The 16,151-nt window shown below is 43.0% G+C and overlaps 2 protein-coding genes across 2 annotated transcripts in view; one reads left to right on the forward strand and one right to left on the reverse strand.

Annotated features, from left to right (window-relative positions):
• LOC147001755 (uncharacterized) overlaps positions 1-16,151 on the forward strand; it is a 347,644-nt gene that overhangs the window by 264,502 nt on the left and 66,991 nt on the right. The window lies entirely within an intron of this gene.
• On the reverse strand, positions 10,091-10,654 carry LOC147001764 (eosinophil cationic protein 2-like). Its single transcript, XM_085828949.1, has one exon. It carries the CDS (start codon positions 10,633-10,635, stop codon positions 10,165-10,167), a length of 471 nt encoding a protein of 156 aa, XP_085685075.1. The 5' UTR covers positions 10,636-10,654; the 3' UTR covers positions 10,091-10,164.

The following is a 16,151-nucleotide window of genomic DNA, read 5'->3' on the forward strand; positions in this document are numbered from 1 at the left end:
TGCCTGTGAAACCAATTGGTTCTGAAGGAATACACTACAGGCCTTTGGTGTCACCACAACAATGGTGACATCACAGAAGAGTCAAGGGTTCTCCTGGATACAAGAGATTGTCCAGGGATGTGACTACTGATGATGTCACTGGGAACTACCATGGTGCACTGGTTTACCAGCTTGCCCCATTTAGACCCGTTTCTGAGGTGCCTGTAAAATTTGATATTCCCCCTGTACTTGAGATTCCCTATTGCCATGAACAAGGGAGTTTTAATTAGAAAAAAAAGTGGGATTCTCTCTTTTGACCCAGGGGTTCCCTTTGTCACCTTCTCCTTCCAAAGCTGGAGAGTTCTCTCTGCTTCACTACATGTCAAGTGCTTAGGATGGGGAGAGATTCATAGGGCCTAAACATGGATAGCTCATCTTCGTTAAGACCTAGAGCTCTAGGATCCTTGCATGTGGTAGATTGTTCTCCAATGTAAATCTACTTCTGGTGTCCATTCATATAACATATAGTCCAATTCCCCAGGTTGCTCTGGTTTTCAGAGGACAAAATCATTCTCCTGCACATTTAATTTTCTGCATGTTGGGTTATGTTTTTTAGTGGGCACATACCTTGAGAGGAGTCATTGTTTCAATATATTGAGATATGTGCTTTCAAAAAAGCTCTGTTTTAAGATCAGATTTTTTTTCAATGAAATTTCCTTGTACTTGGCAATAGAGGAACTCAGATACAGGGGGAATATCAAATTGTAAAGTTTATGTCCCTTCTTCAAAAGCTAAAATCCCACATTCTCTCTTCATCCAAAAGAACCAGACAAAGTAGGCATCTGTGAGCAAAGGTCAACAGGGGTCTTGGATTGCTGCTCTGTAGTCCCATTAGCTCTCCCTTCTCCAATATTTACCTTCTGATGTTCCCAGTTCCAAGTCTGAGGCTGTTGGGCATTGAATTATGATCCCATAGTCGACTACAAGATACGTAATACTCAATATGGTGGATAGGCAATGGAAAGGGCTCAGGTCTGTGGAAACCTCAATTTTAATGGGTCCATAATTTCAGGATGGTCTCTGTTTGGCATTGTCATCTCTGGCTTCTAGCTTTTCGACATGGGCCTGCTGAATGCATGGTAAAATGCCACCTAACCTCTCAGGTGTAAGAGTGGAAAAATCATGTAAGTGTTTTTCAAATTGATTGTGTTGTCTTTAGCTACCCTTTTCAGCCAAGTAGTATCACTACAACAAGGCTCAGAGGTGGCTAGGATGATGGTGGAAAAGTCAGAAGTCCACTATGTCTCTCAAAGAGTTGATGAATAGCCTTTATGGAAACAGGAGGACCTGGACAATGGAAAAGAAATACTTATAGTTTGGTTAACTGATTATCTTTGATATTGGGAAGCAATGGGGGAGGCATTCTAAACAAATACTATAGGGATGGATTCTTACATGCATTGGGTACAAAAGGCCAAAGTAAGAAGGAGGCCCATCCATCCTTCCAGGAAATCTCCTGAGAGTTAAGTACCGTTTCCATTAGTGAACTATTCTTCATTTGAATGTGAGCAGAACTCTGAGGTCTGCATATACAATGAAGTTTCTCAGCTATTCAGAAATCATCCACTGTTACTTGACAAGTTTTGGCTATGAGTTCTCTGCTATAATCTGACACAATTCCAAGCAAGTGGTAAAATTGTTGGTCCAGCACCTGGAATAGCTTTTGAGCTACTCTTTGAGACCTTTGAGACTAGTGGATAAAACTTATACCTATCCAAATAAGGTATCACTAAAAAGAAGCATGGACTCTTATCCTCCCCTAGCAGGCCACATATCACTGAAGTCAGTTTCTCACAATTGACCATAGTTTGGCCCCTCGTATGTGCCCACTTCTGGGATAAGTGTCTGTCTTTACATTTATTTTACTATAAATCTGACATATTGCTTACATAAATCGGGCCAGGCTGTCATGTCTAGTTATAACATACCTTTTTCTGGGCAACTCAGAAAGTATACTGGACCTCTGTCTGGTACCCTGGTGAAAGTTACTTTCCAGAACCCTGCCAATATTTCCTGGCAGAATGATCTTCCCTCTGGCTTCCACCACCATTCCTTTGGTTCTTCTACCCTTTGGATATTTTTATATTCCCTATGTCCCCTTGGTTGTATATGGATTCTCAGGCAGCAGTGAGTCACTTTATGTCGTCAGAATGTCAGTAGGCCTCACTGGTTTTTGGGCCGATTTTTGGGTAGCCAAGTCAATTCCCAGGTGACTCGTGGCCTCAAGGGTGTTTTTAAGTTGATGTCCTAAGCATTGAAACCAAGAAACTCCTAGAGGAAGGCAAAGAGTTTCCAGGAGAGCCAAGAACTCCTCTTCGTTTTTAATGTTCTTTCTGCCAGCAGTGACGAGCCCTCCTTCTTGATAGATCAGAACATTCACATGTGCAGAATCTAAGGCATAGTGACATTCCTGGTATGAGATAACAGGTCTTCTTTTTCACCATATATTTGGTCTATAAATCTGGGGTCCAAATCATTTCAGTTGCAATTTCTGCTGAAGCCCCTGTGTCTCTGAATCCATGTTTAAAGATGGTGCTCCCAACCATGCCTCATTGCCTCAGAATGCCAAGCATTGCCTCAGAACTGAAAGATTTCATTGGATGTGGGGATATTTATTAGGTTTAGGTAGACAGATTTTTCTTTCTTTCTTTCTTTCTTTCTTTCTTTCTTTCTTTCTTTCTTTCTTTCTTCCTTCTTCCTTCCTTCCTTCATTCCTTTCTTTTGTTCTTTCTTTTGTTCATTTGTTCTTTCTTTCTTTCTTTCTTTCTTTCTTTCTTTCTTTCTTTCTTTCTTTCTTTCTTTTAATTTCTTATTAGAGATTTTCCTCATTTACATTTCAAATGCTATCCCAAAAGTTCCCTATACCCTCCTCCCACCCTGTTCCCCAACCCACACACTTCCACCTCCTGGCTCTGGCATTCTCCTGTGCTGGGGCATATAATCTTCCCAAGACCAAGGGCCTCTCCTGCCAATGATGGGCAACTAGGCCATCTTCTGCTACATATGCAGCTAGAGACATGAGCTCTGGGGGTATTGGTTAGTTCATATTGGCTGCAGACCTGTTCAGCTCCACAGGTACTTTCTTTAGCTCCTCCATTGGGGGCTAAGTCTTCCATCCAAGAGATGTCTGTGAGCATCCACTTCTGTATTTGCCAGGCACTGGCATAGCTTCACAAGAGACAGCTATATCAGGGTCTTGTCAGCAAAATCTTGCTGGCATAAGCAATAATGTCTGGGTTTGGTGGTTGTTTATGGGATAGATCCCCAGGTGGGACAGTCTCTGTGTGACCTTCCTTCTGTCTCAGATCCAAACTTTGTCTCTGTAAGTCCTTCTATGGGTACATGAGTTACAGAGACAGATCTCTTTCATCACATTTCTTTCCTCAGACAATTACTGAAGAGTTTCTGTGTGTCAGCATCTGGCAAGAATGTAGCAGGACTGATGACAGTGGGGTTTTCTATCTAGATTCCAAGGATAGTCCAAGAAAAGGACCTGCTACTTTTTCAAACATGCCTTGATCAGCCAGGGTTCTGGTTTTCCTTTGAGAAGAACCTTCACTGCATGGGGTGATGTAAGTATAAGATGCTGACCCAGAGTTAACGTCTCTGCTTCTCTTGCTAAAATAGTAGTAGCCAACATAGCTCTTTTTTTATTAGATATTTTCTTTATTTACATTTCAAATGCTATCCCAAAAGTTCCCTGTCCCCTCCCCCCGCTCAGCTCCTCTACCCACCCACTCCCACTTCTTGGCCCTGGTGTTCCCCTGTACTGGGACACATAAAGTGTGCAATACCAAGGGGCCTCTCTTCCCAATGATGGCCGACTAGGCCATCTTCTGCTACATATGTAGCTAGAGACATGAGCTCTGGGAGTACTGGTTAGTTCATATTGTTGTTCCACCTATCGGGTTGCAGACCACTTCAGCTCCTTGGGTACTTTCTCTAGCTCTGCCATTCGGGGCCCTGTGTTCCATCCAATAGCTGACTATGAGCATCCATGTCTGTATTTGACAGGCACTTGCAGAGCCTCACATGAGACTATAGGTATTTTGTTCCCTAAGTGGAACAACCTGAGGAGACAGAGTCCAGTAGCCTGGACAGGGCTGTTACACGGTGGTACAATGGGCCTAAAATACGTAGTTTCACACTACTTGCAGTAAAATTTGTTTTATGGACCTGTAGATGAAAAGGCTTGGAGGCATCTGGAGTTGCTAGGGTTTTGAACTAAAGCCCCATCTTTAAGGTCCCAAACATGATTTGTGCAGACTCATTCCAGATTAGAGAGTCAATGCCCTCATTTTCACTTTTTTTGTTTTTGTTTTATTTTTTGTTTTGGTTTTGGTTGGGAGGATTCTAATGACTACTTCTGTTTCTGTAGAGGTTATGGGACTTTTTATATAGTTTACTTATCTTGATTTTAGTTTGGTATGTGGTATTGGGCTGGAGAGATGGGTCAGCAGTTGGGAGCTCTGGGTTTCTTCCAGAGGTCCTGAGTCCAATTTCCAGCAGCAGCATGGTGGCTCACAAAAATCTATCATGGGATCTGATGCCCTCTTCTGACACATGTGTGTATATGCAGCAGAGCACTCATACATTCCAAAATAAACCTTAAAATAAAATAATATCTTCCATTTCATCTACATTTTCCAGGTTGGTTGAGCATAGGTGTTTCTAGTCAGACAGGCTGAGTTTTTAAATTCCTCAGTTTCTGTTGTTATGTTTCCCTTTTCATTTCTGTTTTTCTTAATTTTGGTACTGTTTTTGTGCCCTTTAGTTAGTTTGGCTAACTGTTTTCTCAAAGAGCCAGCTCTGGGATTCTTTGATTCTTTGTATCTTGCTCTTTGTTTCTATTTGGTTGACTTCAGCCCTGAGTTTGAGTATTTTCTGACATTTACACCTCTTCAATGTGTTTGCTTCTTTTCATCCTAGAGAATTTAGGTGTGTTCTTAAGGTGCTGTTGACTCCTTATTAAGATGACTCCAAATTCTTTTTTTTTTCCCCTATCGTCAATTTACTCTGTTTTTTAATTGGATATTTTATTTATTTGATTTTCAAATCTTATACTCTTTGCAGGTTTCCCCTCTGCAAACTCCCATGCCATCCCCCTTTATCATGCTTCTATGAGGGTTTTCCCTTGCTCCATTGCTTCAGCATGGCCGGTCCCAATGAGAACAGGCAGTCAATGGTTTTAAAGCATGTATTTTAGAAAGGCACAGAGAGGAAGAGAGCAAGGAAACAGGGAGGCTCGCTATGGCCATATGGATAGAAAGTAGAAGAGGATGGGGAAAGGAGGAGAAAGTGGGAAGCAAGAATAAGAGAGACATGAGAGTAAGAGGGTAAGAGGTTAAGAAAGGGAGAAGGGGGCAAATAACCCCTTTTAGAGTGCACAGATCTACCTGGCTGTTGCCAAGTAATTGTGGAGAGGAAACTAGATGTGGCCAGGTAATTGGCAGTGTGGAGACCATACAGAATACCAGGAGCTTGGGGCCTTGTCTATGTGACTGATGGGCACACACACCCCTGCAGGGGGACTGTGGGAGGCTGTGGCTGCAGTAGGAACCAGGGGCCCAGGAGATGTGGCTGAACACCTGCAGTCCCATGCAGGCAGAAGTCACCACCTACCAGGTCACCATGGTTCAAGGCCCGTGCTCTACTAGGGACCACCCTGTAGGTGCACAGCTCACTGTCCCACAAATCAAGGCAAGTTTTAGAGTGTAAAATGACACCATGACTCAAATGTTTGTGTTGGAGTCTGGGAATCATCACACACACCACTCAGACACTGGTGCCTCTCATCAAACAGGAATGGTCTATCAAACACCATACCCCATGGCTGATGATAGATCAGGGAGTCCAGTCAGATGTGGGAGCAGACTGTCACCTTGTGTCAAGATCCAGTAGGGCTTTTTAAGCCTGAGATTACAAATATCTGTGCCAAGATTTTCACCCATCAGGATTTAGGGATGGGGGTTTCCGTAGGAACATGTCTTTGTTGTACACTCATCCTGTTCCCAATCGTTGGAGTATTCAACTGTGGCAAAGAACTTGCCTTGTCTAACCTTCATGTGTTAACTTGTCAACCAGGATGGGATTTGTCTAACCTTCATGTGTTAACTTGTCAACCAGGATGGAATTTGTCTAACCTTCATGTCTTAACTTGCCAACCAGGATGTCAGTTACCCATATACAGGTCTCTTTGTACCAAGTAGGATGTCAGTTCCTAGGAAGGTCCTGGCAACTTAAACTTTACTTGACCCTTACTCAAAATGGAAGCGTTAATCTAAATAGATGCAGATGTCTCTCTTATGATTGGGTCCATCCCAGGGGCAACTTATAAAAGCAAGTACCATAAGGATTTATACACAGGTGCAGGAAGTGCTGTTGTTGAGTGGTTGGTTCGGGATCAAGCTTATTGTGGGTACCTAGACAAAGCAGTTCTATTGAATTTTATCTTAATTTCAAGGGCACAGAACAGAAAAGAATATGTAATCAACTTGGCATTAGCAAGTTTCCTAATGACAGCAGAAGCAACACGTGAGAAAGTTTCATTATAATATTAGTAACAGCACAAAATGACAGGCTATCCAGGAAACAGTTACCTAGGCCTTAACATTTTTACTTAGGTTTTAACATTCAATCTTGGCCTTGCTATTTTACCTAGGTCTTAACAATTTGAATCCTGCTACTAAGGAATATGGAGATAAGGGTGAGGGTGAAGTGAAGCGGTGGATCAACCAGCAAAGGCCCTTGCCATGAATGTATGGCAACCTGAGTTTGATTCCTAGAACCGACATAACGGTTATTGGCCAATATCTGACCTATAAAATATAAGCAAACATAAGCAAAAAAGATTTTAATCCTGTTTGACGCTGTCGAAGATTTTGACAAAGATCAGTCATGTACTGATCAGAAGGGCATGCATGTCTCATGTGTCCCAAGGAAATATTCCAGCACAGAGAAAAGCAAAGAAGACAGTATTGCAGATAGATCCCCATGAGAGTACTGATCCTTCCAAAGACAGATGATATAAAACGTATATGTACATCACTGTGCCATGAAAAAGGGGCAACAGAAACTGGCCATGGATCAATGTGGAGAGCACCTTTCCTCTCTAAGTCCTGCAGTTAAGAAAAATCATGGAATACATGATTCTTTCCATTCAGGGAGGGATGTCACTCTGTAAATGTTAACTTGACTGTTCTTGGGTAGAGAGTTACCTACAGTAAAGCAAGAATATCAGGGCTATGGTCTTCCCAATGTTTCTGCCCTCATTCTTTACACATCTTGGAGCAATGCAGAGGACGTGCTCCTATCCCAATAAGGACTGGGAGGTAGAATGTACTCTTTTGTCTCCTTGGGGCAGCTTCAAATATGTATTAGTGTTTGTACACACCTTCTTGTACTAGATAGAATCTTTAGCAACTGGGGTTGAAACGATTACAGAGGAGTCAAATAATGTTTTTCTAAAGGACACTGTCCAAGGTTTGGTCTCTTCTGGTCATTTAAGACTCACAGATTAACCTTTATTTACACATGTGATTATCTATATTCACAGCTCTAGGGATAAAATATTACCCAAACTCTGCTTGGAAGCCCCAAAGCTCATGTGGTATTGAAAGTATTAACCAAGCTCTTAAGTAGATCCTAGGAAAACGTTACCAAGAAATTGAAAGACCCACAAAGTTAGGACTCCCCCATGTTCTGACTCAGGAGAGGCGACACCCCAAATCACTCACCAGAAATGGCCTTGATGCAAACTGCAAGAGGATTTTTGTTTTATTCCAGGCAAGCTCTAGGCCCCACAGTCGCACACCACGCAGGGGTAGAGAACTGTGGACCCCGAGTAGCTGGAAAAGGAGGTATTTAAAGGAAAAAAAACACAGCCCAAGGGGGTAGGGAGGGCATTATTGGAAAATGCCAAAAACACTGGTGAAAAAGTCCCAAGGGGGTACTAAAAATTACAAGGGGAAACTCCCTGCTTCTGAAGATTGTTCTCAAGATTTTAACCTAACTTTTGTGGACGGTGAGGTCCTGGAACAGGGTCACTGAACCAGCTAACCTACATTCTTGGTGCTAGGGGTCTGAATTTTTACTGGTCTTTCAAAACCTCTGATAAATCGGTGAATCTGTTCTTGTTGCCCCCAGGAGAGTCCACAAACTGACACCAAGTATAGTCCTTGGTTGTTGTATAGCTTTTCCTCACGTGAGTCCTGGGTTAGACTCTGAGGTCAATCAGATGATTCAGTACAATACACTATGAACTTGGGACAAATCCAATAACCCTACAAGAGTATGGAAACAAAGTTGTACACACTCAGTCTGAATGGATCTGGCTTCTCCTGGTAAAATCCACAGAATAGTTGGATCCTCTGTGGAAGGGACCTTACCAGGTGGTTCTGAGAACTCCAATGACTGTCACATTGTTTGATGTTAATACCTGGGGTTATAGTTTCAAGCTAAAATCAGCGACCTCAAAGGAGAGATTCCACCTGAGGACATAGAGGAATAATCCCCCACCTATGATCCAAGGAAGGCTCTCCAAATTCTCTTAATGGACCAATGAATTGGCTCAGCAAATGAAAGCACTGCTGATGTCCCAAGTTTGAGCTGCAGAGTCCATGTATTGGAAGAAGGGAACCAGATTCTGTAAGTTCTCCTTTGATACCCACATACATGACCACCACATACATGTCTTCCACATACATGCTATGGTATGTGTGCCCCCACCAACACAATAAATGTAAAGCATTAAAATAAAACATCAAACAATAAACAAACCTCCACCCCCATGAAGTGGCATCACCCCCTATCTAGACTAAGATCATCACCTGTAACATAATCTTATCAGGGAGAAAATAGTGTGGGAGAGCATAAGGCATGCTAGCTGTACAGAGAAAAGTGCCAACAACTATCTCAGAGACAAGAACGGTCACATGGATAAACATGAGAAGGAATGGCTCTGTTACCATTTCCTATGGAATTTGTTAGCTTAACGAAGAGAGGAAGACAAAGCTATAGAATGCTGAGCCTCTCTCTTCTCAGATGGATGGGCCACCCAAGAAAGGACAGTTTGAAGATTCACTTCCTGGTTTTTGTCTGTGTAAAGGTTAGATACAAAGCAGTAGTGTTTATCATGGACATTTCACTCACTTGTGTAATCATAATTTCTCCTTCATTCCTCTGCCTCTCTGATCTGTCTTGCACTTCCTCACCCTGTGTGGCTGGTTCTCTTGTTTCTCACAGTCCCATCTTCTACTTTCCTATTCCATGTATTCTACTCCCCTATTTTATACTTTCCTTTAGATTTCATCTTTGCTTTTCATCTAAATCCATGTATGGTTACATATAACTACACACACACACACACACACACACACACACACACACACCCCACTTTTAAAAATCCATTGAGGTGGAGAGATATCTCAGCAGTTATGAACACTGACTGCTCTTTCAGAGGACCTGTGTTTCATTCCTAGTTCCCATGTATCTAACAAACATCTGTAACCCAAGGGCAGGCCCTCTCATTATTCATTTCTTTCCTGTGCAGATTCCAGTTCCCTAATCTTGGAATCTGTCCTTCTGATTTGAGTTGAATGTTCTCATAATTGATCTTTAAGGACAGCTGTACAAGGAGAGGGCAAGGGATAGCCTCATCCAGAGATCCCAATTCCCTGGTCTCCTCTGCCAGCCACCTCTTTCCCACAGTGAAACTTTAGGTAAGATGCTGTGTGGGAACTTTTGGGAAAGATGTCCATCTTTTCTCAGATTCATTTGTTTCTAGGGACTGGGAAGATTCCTAAATTGGTATAAGGCCCTGCCTCAACACACACACACACACACACACACACACACACACACACACACACTCACACACTTCTCTGTGTGTGTCTCTTCCCCTTCCTCTCTCCACAACACTGTCAGACACAAAGATACCAGAGATCTAGATTTGTATGCAAAGGTGTTTATTTGTAAGAAAAGATCTATTCAGCTAAATTAAAGGTAGTCAGGGACAGGTTTCACGAGGACATGTGCTATATGGAGTGCAGACAGAGGAATTGTCTCTTCATTACTATGATCTTGCAAGTAGCAGATGAGTGAAGGTGCAAAGTGCTGGCACTGGAGCTAAAATGTCCCATCCAAGTGAACTGGTACCACTGGATACATGGGACTATCCTGTTGAGTTCTGGGGTCACAGGCAACTGTGTAGTACTCCACTGATCTTCTTGGTTGGTATCTGCATTGGGTATAAGGTGTTCTCCTCCGACTTGTGAGGTTACAGACAGTTATATGCACCCGAGATGAACTATTATGACAGTTTCTACTTATATTGTCACTGCACAAGCCACTTGGATTTCCACACACACCAACAGCATTAGCAAAACTTGTATGAAGAAAAGTATTTAAGCCCTTACATGTTCTTCTAAACCTGTTAATACGCTGCATTTCAACATTACATTGGAGGTTGGCATTATTACTGATATGCTGGATGGCAAACCACTGGGAAGGGGTTTGTCCCTGGCATGAGGCAAGCATTAGGACAAGTCCTAGCATCATCAGGAGACAAAGTCGGGACTCAAGCAGCTTCGGACCCATGTTTCCTGTGAGGAGAGAAGAGAAGTGACTGCTCCCACCTTGCCTTAGTTTTCCCTATGTCTTCCTGAAGGCCCTTGCTGTCACTATGGGTTCACAGTGCCACTTTTCCTGGACACTACCCCATCACCTGCCCACCCTGTCCCAGGCATAGACAGTCAGTGTCTTACCCTGTCTGCTTTGTGGCTCCCGTGGAACTAAGGGCTGGTTGTCCTGGAAATCAGGGATAATGGGTGAGCTCCACTTGGGCCCTTAGATATACAGCAGGCTCTGTGGGTGGAGCTGGTGGAGAACCCACAGATTGGTACATTGCCTGCTTGTGCAACCAGCCTTCTGTTTCTTCACTTGGACAAGCCATGGTGCTGCTGGCTCCATTGTAAGGAAGAAATTCCAAGCCCTCTTGTGCAGGGCAGTTTGAAGTCTGAATTGGAACTCTCCACAGAAATCTCTGTATTGCCTTTTGATTGGCTGTAGGCTTCGTGTCTGTTTTCAGTAAGGAACAGACAAGTTTTCTATTAGCCTGACTACACACTTTTAGGAAGCCTTGGGAAGCCCGGATCATAAGAGATATTTACCTTTCTGTCTTGCATCTTTAAAATTATATGATGGTGAGGTCTGCAGAGATGGCTCAGTTGTTAAGAGTACTTGATGCTCTTCATAGGACCCAAGGTTGGTTTCAGTACCTATGCTGGATGGCTTACAATTGCCTGTAACTCCATTCCAGGACATCTCATGTCTTCTAATAGCATCTGTTGGCATGTGCACAGACACACAGAGACACATTAGTAAAAATAGGTCTTAGAAATCAGTGAGATGATAGTGGTTAAGAGAACTTCCACTCTTTCAGATTCCTCCTCTTCCAGAAGACCCCAGTTTGTCACGCAGAGGCCACAACTTGAGATAACTCTAGGTCCAGGGGAATTGGACACCTGTTTGGTTTTTGTTAGTACCTGTACACACATGGCACATGTGAGTTCAGACACATGTAAATGTTAAAAAGGCAAACTTTAAATATTGCATATAGGAACACTGTCATAGTTATAAGAAAACACTGTACTCACGCCATAGTTCATAGTACTTTTCTGATTGTTTTCTATATAAGATTCCTTTCTACATTTCCATCTACCCTCATTTGTTCCAGAGCTAGTACCAATGGTCTAGTTTTACAACATGGACCCTCAGAAAACATCTCTTTATCTAAGATGCCAGAGTTACTATAAGCCAATGTTAAAAATGGTGCAATAACCCTAAAAGAATTTTGATTTCTGTTTTTCTTCATACTGGAGTTTGAACCAGGCTTTTTGCAATCTAGAGACATGATCTGCTGCTGGTCTACATCCCTAGTGTCACATAGATAGAGAGTTTGGGCTTCCATAGTTTAAAAGCCTCTCTAAGTTTTTTCTTATCCAAACCTCCCTTGCACTCCCACCCACTGAGAGATGCCCAGACCTGCTCTCAGTTCTGTTGTGAAGTACAGCCAGAGTTATAGCCCAAGAGTAAGTCTTGGGATTTTCTTTCCAATCTTGATGAATATCATAATAATATCTCAAGAAATACTTTTGCACTTGACCTATAAGCTACAAGACTATTTTGCTTTCCCAATTGATAGATGTTTTTTGTGCAGATTCCATCGATGAGAGATTGTTTCCAAAACTTGGAATTTCTTCAACCCTGGGATCCTCTTGCAATGACTGCTCTTGACCTACTGACTGACAGATGCCCAGTGTCAGTGTAGTATTTGACACAGCTCTGTCAAGTGCTCCGGCTGTCTATGGAAATGACAGTGGACAACATTTATAAAATTGTCACAGGAACCAGTTTTTAGGGACTAATCTTTTGGGGGTCTAAGGAGTGTTGAGTAGGGTATCACTCTGTAGCCTGGGTTTGGTTTCAACTTGCTTAGAAACCCAGATTGGATTCAAATTTTTCTGTCCTTCTGCCTCAGGCTGGAAGTTGTAGGCTCCCAGACTTGCACTTCCAGACCCAGCTTATGAACCAAGTTGTAAGCAGCCTGTGCTGCTGTGAGTAGATGCTCAGCTTTAGGAAGTAAGACTCAGCAGCAAGAAGCTAGGATGCCATGGGCTTCCCCTTGAAGGATGTTTGGGGATGCAGTGCCCTTTCCTGTCCTCCTTTCTTCTGCCTTGACCTTGAGCAGCATTGCTTTAACACACGCCTCCCATCCTGGGCATTCTCTACCACAGACCCCCAAACAAGAAAGCCAACTGACGGGATGTTATCCCTGACACTAAAATTAAATGAATGTCTGTTTCTCTTCATAGTTGTTCCCGCACACACATGCACACATCCACACACATGCACACACATTCACACATATGCACATGCACCCACATTTATTCATTGACTCAAAGCACTAGAGAGATTCCTAGATGGAAGGAATCTATGTGGTCTTTTATTACAGATCCTTCATTTCACAAAGTAAGACAAGAATCTGGGGTGATGTTCCAGGCTGACACAATATGGGACTGTGACTCTCCGATCTGAGGGCCACACAGCACTCTGACAACTTCAGAGTTGAGGTGGAGATCTCCTGCAGAGTGTGCAGTCTCAGAAAGAGAAGAAGAGGGTGATGCTGGGCGCCTTCATGATGCTAAGAAAGGTTGGGCTATGAGCTAGCCCAGAGTAAGGTCTATAAGACCTCACTGTGGTCAGCAGAGGGCAGGAGAGGGCCTGTAGTCCTGTGCTGGTGTGGGGCCTGGGAAAAGAGGACCTGGCCTGGAGATGGCCTCATTTCTTCCTGAAATACAGAAAACACAGATGTGGATGTTCTTCCCACTGGAACCTTCTCAACTAGAGTCTCTTTACTAGACTAAGAATGTTGTAACTTTCAATGGACTGGCCAGCCTCCTCACTCTGTTAATAGGGTAACCGGTAATGGTGTGTGTGTGGTGCTGCTTCACTCTGAAATGAGAGATCATCCCAGTGGGGTTGTCCTTCCATGTTCAGCAGCCATCCCCTTTGATGATACTGTCCTGGGATAAGGCTGTTTAGAACACTCTAGAGATGAAAGCAGTTAGGATAAGTCCTGGGGACAGTCATTTAGAGGCTGCATGTTAGTCTCTAGGACACCCTTGCTCTTGCCTCCTTCCCTAACCTACAAGGCTTTTATTTTCAGTTTTATCAATAAAACACCCTCTTCAGTTTCATGGTGCTTTGGGGGACTCAAGAGGTCAGGATCTCTGGTCATGTTCAGTGTATGGCCCTTACCCAGCAGGAGGCTGTAGGTGCCACCAACTGTCCAACTTCTGTCTGATTTGCCTTCAGCCAGGCCACTCTCTTTGAACCAGTACTATTTTTGGCATTGCCTCCCAAGTGCTGGATTACTGAATAAACTACCTCCCATCTACTCAGGGGCTGAGGACTGTTTTTGGTTTGTTTTATTTGTTGGTTTGTTTTCTGAGAAACAGGTCTCACTATTTAGCCCTGGGTGGCTTGGAGTTTGCTGTGTAGATCATGCTGGCCTGAGACTAAGACAGAGCCCCTTGATTCTGCTTCTCAAGTGTTGGGGTAAAAGCTTGTGCCACTATGTCTGATGCCACTGAAGAAAGCATCTAGTTCAGATTCTGTTGGGCATAGCATCTGGGAAATTTAGATCCACACTGTGCAACCTTTCTGATTTCTCACAAGGCAGAAATAAAGATTGCTTTTATGTTGAAAACTGTAAATTATTTATTTATTTATTTATTTATTTATTTATTTATTTATTTAATGTATGTAAGTACACTGTCACCATTTTCAGACAGACCAGAAGTGAGCATCAGATTCCAGTATAGATGAACCACCATGTGTTTTCTGGAAATAAACACAGGAACCCTGTAAGTGCAGTGAGCCATCTCTCTCGAAAACAGTAAATCTTTATATTTGTAGTTAATTTAAAAACATAAAAGGCACAGTGTAGTTCAGCCAGAACACAGGTAGGGGCATCAGGTCTCTGCTCCTACTTTATGACCTTATCCTTTGCTTTGTAGTTCATGGCCACATCATCCCCCTTTACTGTGACTGTGAACTTGCAGGAAGAACAGTATAGAGCTAGGCACACCAACAAGTCAGCTAGTGGAAATTAGGTAAGCCTATCACAACATTGCTATGGACAACACGTTTGAAGAAGCTGTCTGTCCTAGCAAACATGACCTGATTGCCAGGTTTTTGTGTTAAATAAAAAGCAGCTACTTCACTCAGGGTGCAGGAGGGACAAACAGGCTTAGCATACTAGCACTGGTTGCCTCTTCAGGCCTGTTCCATTCATCTTCTATTTTCTTTCTCCTGCCAGATCATCTCCTTGGAGTTGTGGTTCTTTAAGGTTTCTTGTTTTCTCAGCATGTCTTTCAGGCCACCCTGAGTCTTCTGCCTTTTTCCTCCCAAAGTATTGGAATCATGGCATGAGCAGTTGACCCAAATGGACTTTGCATTGGTGTACGTGAGCTCTCTTGCTGATTTGCAGTGGTATGGAGTGTTAAGAGATGGTGAGATGGCTCAGCTTGGAAAGTACTGAGAAGAGGGGTGGGTAATGAATGAGATCTCAGTGGAATAAGGGCAGCTTATGCCTGAAACCTTATATACTTGCATGAGCTGTCCTTAAATACCTTTCTGTAATCATGAATGTTCATGTGATAATAACAAAACCATACAACATGGGTTCTAGTTTAAAGTTCATTATAAAGTCATCCCCTTTTGTGCCTTGAAACTCCCTCCTCCTTCAAGAAAAAAACAAAACAAAACAAAACAAAAAAAAAAACCTTGTCATTCTGATGTCCCCAGAACATGTTAGATAAAAGGCACTGAGCAATAAGGTGTTGTTATGGGTTAACAAGCCGCTTATCAGAACTCAGATGGTGAAAGCAGAATCCGTTACTTCACCACCCCTCTATCTCTTCTGTCTTGGTCTATCTTCAGGCAGAAATCCCACACACATTGGTAAGAAATTGGTTTTGTGGCAATCTTTCTGGAATCAGCCCACTGATACCAGTGAGACCAGAAGAGAGGTGGTGTCACCTGTGGACTGATGCTAGGATAAATCCTGGAAGGGCTCCCAGGGTGGAGTTGGCTTTTATTCTCATTTTATACTCTAAGACCACAAGGTTGGGCAGATAAACAAGCAAGAGATTACAGAAGCATCCCTGGCAGTCAGCAGGTTAAATTTAGCAGACCCTTGCATTTCTCCAGGCCATTCTGTTTCAGGTAGCAGGTGAAGTCACCTTGACAAACAGGCAGTACAACAGTATCAGTTAATCAAGTAAATAACTAAATAAACCAATAAGTCTATATCTAGTAATTGGTCTTTTCTAGCATATTCTACTCCAGTGGCAGCAGGGCCAAACCCTACTGTCTCAAGAATGAGAGGAGCGGGAAGGGTCTCCATCTTTGTCCCTCAACACTCTCAAGACAATGTTTCTGAGTGTCAAGGGTCTCCCAGTGATAGAACAGTGGATCCCAGGAGCAAGAGGCTGTCGCTGATTACATCATGTGTGCACCAATAACCCTGGTGGTCCATCAACTCTTCT

The sequence above is a fragment of the Mus caroli genome, unplaced genomic scaffold, assembly GCF_978045245.1.
Source record: "Mus caroli unplaced genomic scaffold, Mus_caroli_1 scaffold_12, whole genome shotgun sequence".
Lineage (NCBI taxonomy): Eukaryota > Metazoa > Chordata > Mammalia > Rodentia > Muridae > Mus > Mus caroli.

Coding starts and splice junctions, on each gene's coding strand:
- LOC147001764 (XM_085828949.1), bottom strand. CDS start 10,635: ATGGGTCCGAAGCTGCTTGAGTCCCGACTTTGTCTCCTGATGATGCTA.